This window comes from Populus nigra, chromosome 6, assembly GCF_951802175.1.
Source record: "Populus nigra chromosome 6, ddPopNigr1.1, whole genome shotgun sequence".
Classification (NCBI taxonomy): Eukaryota; Viridiplantae; Streptophyta; class Magnoliopsida; order Malpighiales; family Salicaceae; genus Populus; species Populus nigra.
The window spans coordinates 8,698,035-8,706,555 of NC_084857.1; the positions used below are offsets into that span (position 1 = coordinate 8,698,035).

The following is an 8,521-nucleotide window of genomic DNA, read 5'->3' on the forward strand; positions in this document are numbered from 1 at the left end:
ATCTATCTATCTGATTGCATGTTGTTTTTCACGCGAAAGATGACATTCAGTACTGTTTGGACATATAGATATTACACAAGTTTTTTCTGGACTTCTAAGGATGTGTCTGTCTTCACAAATGTTTCCAAATCTCAACCCCATGTTTGTTTGTATTAGAGATGAGAATAAAACTTGGATAACATGAACAAATATTTTAAATTCAAAGTTGTAGAAAACGCCTACAGATAGTTGTAAATCGAGGAAATATATAATATATTTACTAGGAGGTCAGAAGATGATTGAAGTAGTTGAGCATCTAGTCACTGGCCATCAGATTGATTTAACAATCTCTTTTAAGAAAAAGTCTTGCTGTTCAATAAATATGCAAAATCTGAATACAATAATACCACTCATTTCTGTTTAGATACATTAAGAAAAGCCGCCATCATCACCGCCACAACGAGAGAGGAAAAAAATAAAGAAGAAACAAAAGAATGTTTTATTTCACTTGTAAGCATTACAACCAATGTTCAGGTTCTACATGAACTAAGAAGACGGGTGCAGTTTTATGAAAATATGAACTAAGATTATACATACAGATACATTCAGACTTTGACACTTGCAGAACCATCTCGGAAAAGGCCACCTCGGTAAAATCCTAAAAGAGAAAATAAAAAATCAAGCAAATAATACAAGACAAGTCTATGCATGCTAAGTGGGCGGCCCAAGTACTTAACCCAATGATGGATATCCAGTCAAATCCCTCGAAGCAATACAAAATCATCAAAATACGTCTCTACTTTTTCTCAGACCCTTTGAGGTTCAAGTTGAACCATTTCTTTTTGGAGGATTTATCCTTTCCATCAGAGCCTCCATCTTCCACTGGACTCTCAGCTTTTGAATCGTCACCGATTACTTTGCTTGTACTTCCATTACTTAAGTAGCTCACCATCTTAGTTACAGTGAATGAAGCATGTATACTATCCCGCTGTTTCAGGAGCTCATCAACCTGCAGCAACCAAAATGATAAGGTGAGCTAAAAAAAAAAAATGAACCTGGACCTCCAACGTACAGTGCGACCAGAAGATATGGAGCCAGAGTGAGCTATGGCAGCTATGATTCCACCATGACAACGGGAAAAAGTTATCAAATACTAAGTTGGATGGGAAAACAATCTTAAACAGAGCTTTCCAGCATTTTCAAGTGGCAAATGGTTGTAGAATAAGAAGCTACACCCTTGATTTTCCTCGTTGTAAAAATTCATTTTCACCCTTTTTTTTCTATCATATAACTTCCTTTGCTGAAGAGACAAGAAGAGAAGATACAAGGTAAATGTTGTCACTATGACCAAGCAACGAGATGACCTTCTTCCCCTCTTGCAATGAACTCAGCTCCAGAAAACAATTCAAGGAAATTTACAATAGCTTGTGTATATGCTTTTGTATGCTACTAATTTAGTTTGGAAATATTGCACACATGTAGAATAAGAACATCTAACAGGAGACACCAAGTTTTTGAAGCATACCGATTGCTTTTCCTGGCTGTATCTGTTGGTTACTTCTTGGAAACGAGCCAAAGCCTACAGAACATCACAAGTGAGTTTCAAGGACAAATGGGCACCACCCTATACCCATGCAAGTCACATCAATAAAGCGGATTCTACCTTTCTGTACTCTGTTTCAAATTGGCGTAGCTCATTTCTTTTTCTAAGAATTTGGGCCTCAATATCCTTGAGCTTCTCTGTGGTATCCTCGTAAGTCTTTGCACAAAGTGCCTCGATTGTGTAGGTAGCAGTCTTGAAAAAATTATCTCCTGAAAGAATTCAGTAAACGTCAGACAGATAAAAATTCTGTAAGACAACTAAACCATGCTCTAAGACACAGAAAATAGTTCGAACCATAAACTGCGAATATATGAGTCCCAGCTTTCAGTTCAGAAACTTCACAAGGTTGAAGACCTTCCAACCTTTTAAAGAAAGCAGCATCAGGATCCTTGGCTATTGCTAACTGCACCACCATGGTGTAGAAAAAGATTACTACAGCCACACAAGAGGAAAAAAGCAGATAACATACACCAAAGTAAGAAGACGGGGAAAAATCAAGTGACAGGATGGGACCCCATACCGCATTCAAAGTTGAATCCATTCTGTACACTTGAAAATGTAAGAAATACATCCCTGCAGAGGTCACCTTGCCAGATTTCTCACTATCTTCCTGTATATAGATAGTAATATAATTAGTTTTGTGAATCCGCAATCAAGGTGTTGATTATAACACCACCGGATAGTGACTGGTGATTTAAGCAAATGCATGCAGAGGTCACCTTGCCAGATTTCTCACTATCTTCCTGTATATAGATAGTAATATAATTAGTTTTGTGAATCCGCAATCAAGGTGTTGATTATAACACCACCAGATAGTGACTGGTGATTTAAGCACATGCATCTAAACAGCTCATGCGGACAATTTAAATACATCTCTAAGTGGTCGAGCAAATAAAATAGGATGATCAACATTATCCAGGGTACATAACATCATAAGAAAGGGAAATTTCATAAACCTAACATAAGTTTTAAATGCTAGGATGAGATATCACTTGATTTCACAGTAATCATGGAAATCAAATTGAACTTCCAGGGAAATCTGAAATGAATATTCAATATATTTGCTTTTGAACAACTAGAATAAATCCATAAGTGAAGCAACTACAATCAAGTGATCAAACTCTGATGTTTGAGAGAATATGCTCCTCATAACTTTATTAAGAAAAACAAGAAATCTTTAGTTTTTCCTCATTAAATTACACACACGTCCAAATGCAAGATAAACATGGTAGGCATTAAATAGCAGGTAAGCGAATGTAAATGTAAAAAGGTTAATGCGGTTTGGCTCAACCGATATCAGTTCAACATATAACAGGCAGTCCCAAGTACTTTGAAAATCTGAGATTGTGCAAAAGAGGAAGTCAAAGTAGTGACAAAAAACAGTAAAGATTTAGGAAGTTTGGCACCTGAGTAGCAACTCTTATATGTTCTCTCTCTATGGATTACAATTGCAATGCAGCTTGGGGAACTCACATGCCCACAATCATTAAGCTTGCCCCCCAAAAAATAATCAAATTAGCATGTACCATTCATCACAAGAGGAAATGCTAAACCAAACTTTCTGGAAGATCACTACAATCCTTAATAAAGGCCAAAACCATCCAAAGAACCTTTAAACAGCTTTTGAATGATATTTGCCACACCATCAGAACCTAAAAGAAAGTTACAACTACAGATGGTAGTTGAAGTCAAATTCTTCCAGTGCAAACCAACCTTTTTGGGAAGAATATTGCCATCTTTCTTACTAGTCAATTCCTTTAATTAATTAAGACCCAATTCAGAACTCCCAATATAAAGAATTTCATCCTAGATATCAAGGCTCAATCAACAGCAAAATGCAACAAATGTTTAAAAATGTACCACTTCAAAAGAAGGAATATTGAAACAACTACAAAGACAGGCCCAAGTCATCTGATAGAAGGAGCTCATCTCCAGATGTTCAAGCCACAATATCTTCCCATCTAAGAGACTGCCATTGGCACGCGTCAATGCCTTTATCATCCACATAGTACTACCATTTAATGAGCCATCAAATCCTCTTTCGGGTTGCTTCCTCGTGCTCTCTTATAATTGCTTAGGAAGGAGAGAAATTGAAGATTATTTGATGAAGACACCCTTGTTTCTAGTTTAAGAGATCTCTTCTTTAAAGATTTTATGTTGCAGGTTAGGTAAACACAATACTTGGTTCACTACTTTTTTTATTGTAAGCTAGCAGATGACCTAAATCATAACGATAACACTTTTTAGCTTCCAAGGAATACTTGTGGTATACACAAATGGGAGGCACTCTTTTGGCATATTTTTTTTCCTCACTAATAGCCAAAAAGAATACATGTTAGGGGAAAAGATAATCCATTAAATTCAGCAACGAGTCGCCTTGCCCAAGAGCTCCAGCAATCCAATTCCTGTGATTTTCTCATGGTGACTCGTAATATACAAGCTCTGATGCTTGTTGTCAACAGTCTCAAAGCTTTATAAAGCTCAACATAGACATTTTAAAGACCCACCTTCACCACCATAAAATCAAGTAAATATGAGTCCTTAATTAAAAGCCTCCACATTGATCCACCATTACAGGTCAGCAACACCACATATCAGTAGCCCAGAAGATCTATATAACAGAGAACAATCCTATGGTTGGTACAACCTCTTGTTCTGTCTAACTTGATAAATTCTTTACTATTTGTTGGTATGACAATGTATAGTCCATTTTGGTGCATGTAATGGTGAAAAAGGATTGGAATATTAACATTTGCTGCCTGAAACTACAATATTATATTATTATGATTGCATATATTAAGATTCAAAACCTAAAAGGGTGCCTTTTAAGTGGTTGGAATGTGGGATTCAGGTTGTAGTGATACAGAAGAGCATGGATGGCTTAACAGGTAGAATCTGATTGGAAAAAAAGTCTTAACAACAAGCCCTAATCATAAGAATACGCAACACTGTCATCCAAAGTTGCAAGCCAATAAGGAAATGGCAATAAGCATACAAAATGTCGCCACAACATCAATAAAGGTACAGAACTTTGTTCCATGCATACTTTATGGAGAAAATATAGCAATAAGCTAAAACAACACAAAAGTTATTAAGCTTTCATCCATGATTTTGTCAGTCCACAGCTTTAAAGAAAGTTTTTCCTTCAAGAAAGAATAAGCTATAAGCATACAGGAGTGTAAGAAAGGAATAGCACCTGTAAGGCCAAACCATAGCCACCATTGGCATCTTGTTCAAAATATAGCAACTGTAAATCAGAAATGCAACACAAAGCTGTTATATTCGCATAAAAGGAAAGTGGTGGAAGGAGATATAAAGTGGTGGGGTGTGGGGCCAAAAAACTCCTCATATTCACCGCACTTGGAACTCAAACAACCTTAAATTTGCTTTGTGTTGTTGAAGTTACTCTTACAACAATCCCAGCCTCAGCTTGTTGCTCATTTATGGTTACACCAAAGAAGTGGGCACATTGCTTTTCCACCTGCAATTAAGATCAAATACATCAACAAAAAAGAAAGAGTATAATTATAACTTATATCAGTCATAAATGTAGAAAGTACCTTCCCACTAACTGATGTACCGACAGGGAGGGGTCTGACTGTGACAGTTCCATTAAGAGCTTCTTCAAGAACATTAGCAGAAATTGTAGTCTTGATAGGGACACCGAGCTTGCTATAAACAACCAAATAAGAAATTTAAAAAAAGTTTTCCTTAAAAAAAAAATCCAAATACTTCCAACTCAAATCACCTGAATAATGCAGCAAACACTGTATTGACAGTTCCCAGATTAGACAAATCAATTTCCATGTCCATGCTTTCAACATCCAAAGCCTGATTAGAAATAATTATAGAAGTCCAAAAAATTCGGATGTGTCATCGATAAAACATATAAGTTGCAAACATGAAGAGAAGAAAGGAAATAAGATCAAAAGTCATTCCAGCTTCTATGAATTGACAATTAATAACTTAACTCTAGAGAGGGCCAACATGTGACATTATGTATTAAAAAAACTGCAACCATTCAGAATTAGAAAGACAGTAAATGAATGCCCCGAAATTCCTCATAACCAGACAGACAGAATGTGGAACAGCAAAAATATGGCCAAAAGAAAGCTATTACTAAGTTTAGTTGTCAAGGTGCTACACCTCTATTTATATTATCTTTTATGTTTCACTGGCCATTCAGATTTTTGGTACTTTCAACACTTTATTAAGTGTGCCATAGTTATCCTGATTGCTGTCTTTTATAACTCCCAAAGGGAAATTCCAGCGAACTGCACAAAATAGACCCTCAAGCTACACCATCCAGTATCATTTTTCACAACAATGGAGCACTAAACATCGTACATTAGAAATGTAATATGGAATTACAGAGAGGGAGAAAGAGAGAATGAGAGATAGCTGGGAAAAGGCACCTCAAACCCTGCACTGTCATATTGCCTTCTCTTCTCAGGGTCAGAGAGTATACTGTAGGAATATGCAACCTCCTTGAAAAGTTCTGAAGCTTCAGGATTACTGGCATTTTTATCTGGATGATATCTGTCCAAAACTTATTTCTTAGTGACCATAAGCTTGTACACAAATTGACATAAAAATTGACCAACAACCTTGTCATTGAACAAATGATTACCCCGCAACAAAAACGGGATGTTATACAATGAGCATGAAAGATCATGCAAAAGAGAAGAATACATGGAATTTGCCAAAAAAAATAACTTCACTTATCTACAAAGAGAATAATAAGAAAGGATTTGATGGTGAAATAGCTAAATTCTCTTTATTATCCGATTCATGTTTTCATTATTACATTTTATAGAGCATAAAAGACAAAAGAAAAAGAAAAAGCCATAACAAAACTGATGGCAAAGGACTTGTGTATTATCATTTTATTTTGTTTATGTCATGTGGATATATGGCTTCAAAATGGCAAATGAGTGGAACTCAATTTTGAACATATCTGGAAAATATAACATCCAGTTCCAAAATGTGCAATTTCTAAACCCAAACATTTTACCGTTAAAAACAGCCTTATACTCCATTTAGTAGAAGATAACAATAATAATAGAAGAAGAAGAGGAACATCTGTAAATTGGTTCATTTGCTGGGATGGAAAAATCAAAGGAAGAAACTGGTTTGGAGAAGGGCTATGCATCCTAGGGTTAAAAAAAAGGAAGCAAGGAAACTTTTTCAAAGAATTTTTTCTTCTTGAACTGAAGCTTCCATTTCCTTAATTAGGCAGAAGGAACCAAAGCTTCCCTTCCAAGCCTTCTACTTACACCCTACCGAAGTGCGAGCAATTTCATCAAATTCATTGACCTCAATTTTCCACTTTTAATCAAATTGATGGTCTGCATCTACCAAGCCTGTTTTGGATGATAGCATAAGAATATAAGTAGAACACAGATGGGAACATAATAACTCCCGCAGCACACCAGACAGTCCGCAAACAAAGCAAGTGCATCATACTCAGAAGATTATTCAAGCTATTCACATGCTTAAAATAAAATTCCAGCTCATTGACATGCTATCTATCCAAAAACTGCAGAGATTGCACTTGTTATAAATCAGTTTCCAAGTACTAATTCCAAATTTCTCACTTAATCAAGGGATACGAGCACTGACCCGACAACAAATTCAGTCGAGTAAAATTGTAAAGAGCTGATCAATGAAACCCGATTCAGCTAATAAGTAAGAGCAATAAGGAAACAAACTTAAACTCTGAAATCGAAAACTAGCAGAGCCCATAAGCAAAAAAAAAGTCAGATACAACACGCAAACCCCCAAAAAAAAAATCAATAGTAAAGCAGCAATAAAGAAATGACTTACTTGAGAGCAAGTTTTCTATAAGCAGTTTTAATCTCCTGATCGGTAGAATCCCTTGATACCGACAATACTTCATATGGATCTCTTCGATGTACTGGCGGTGCTGATGTAATGTCTGTCTTCTTCGAACCCATCTCTCTTCCCAATTCCTCTCTTCAGACGGTCTTTTCTTCTCCTCTAAAAATTAAATGTAAAAACTGTCACGAGAGAGAGATTTATTTACTCTGCTTTGAATCAGCAAAAACCTAATTAATAATAAGAAGAAGAAGAAACACGGAATTCAAGCAAGTTTTGGATCCCTGATTAGTTTCTTTCTCGAGGAAAACAAAAGCGAAATTGCCAGTTTCAAATTATAATATAAAAATAATTCAAACTACAAGATCCAGATACTTTTGAAGGGAGCAAGGCAGCAGCTAGGGTTTTTGAAAACTTACAGATTATTATATCGGGGGGAGAGAGGGGAATGAGAGGCTTGAGTCGCTTGGCTTGAGAGACGACCCCTTTTGCTCTCTGTTTCTCTCTTTCATTTCTTCTTCTACTTTTTCTTTTTTTGTGTGTCCTAGCGTATTTTCAGCTGCCTGATTTTTTTGCCCTTTTTCTTTTCTTTTTACTTTCCATGGTATAAATAAATCAGCGTGTTGACTGTTGTTACAGTGAAGAATTATATAATTTTATAACATGCGAACTCAGTCAATTCAAAATTTTGAAAATATTATAAAAATATTATTAATTTAATGTCCAAGAAAATACTATTACAGCTAGAATATTATATATTTATAATTTTCTTCTCGAGCAAGTAAAATAAAAAACACTAAATTCATCTCTTCCCTTGCCACCGTTTCTTTCTTTATTCGTTTAATAGAGTACCTTTCGGATTAAGAGTTTGACACTCACAAGTCTTCGCTAATTTTTAAAAATAAAAGGAAACAAAAAGAAGGTGTGAGGAGTTGGATTAGAGAAATCGTTCATGGATACACAACATTAACATCCTAACTGGCTCATATCTACCACTATATGGCTTGTTTTTTCAGTTTTCTTCTCATTTACAAGTCTAAGATTACTTTGATAAACAAAATTAAACATCATTGAGCGATTAAAGCTCGATAAAAATATTTT

The 8,521-nt window shown here is 35.7% G+C and overlaps 1 protein-coding gene across 4 annotated transcripts; it reads right to left on the minus strand.

Annotated features, from left to right (window-relative positions):
- Window positions 1-455: 455 nt before the first annotated feature.
- Window positions 456-7,999, minus strand: LOC133697005 (chaperone protein dnaJ 15-like). 4 transcript variants are annotated; one of them, XM_062119324.1, is made up of 13 exons: window positions 7,840-7,999; window positions 7,409-7,582; window positions 5,998-6,121; window positions 5,331-5,413; window positions 5,143-5,254; window positions 4,959-5,063; window positions 4,779-4,829; window positions 2,302-2,325; window positions 2,103-2,192; window positions 1,877-1,985; window positions 1,643-1,791; window positions 1,505-1,558; window positions 456-988 (listed from the first exon to the last, which is right to left on the minus strand). In XM_062119324.1, the coding sequence occupies exons 2-13, from the start codon at window positions 7,537-7,539 to the stop codon at window positions 776-778; spliced, it is 1,245 nt and encodes a 414-aa protein (XP_061975308.1). In that variant the 5' UTR covers window positions 7,540-7,582; window positions 7,840-7,999; the 3' UTR covers window positions 456-775. The 4 variants fall into 4 exon arrangements, with proteins under 4 accessions (XP_061975308.1, XP_061975307.1, XP_061975309.1 ...); XM_062119323.1 differs by having other exon boundaries at window positions 7,409-7,602; XM_062119325.1 differs by having other exon boundaries at window positions 7,409-7,650; window positions 7,840-7,989.
- Between the last annotated feature and the right edge of the window lie 522 nt (window positions 8,000-8,521).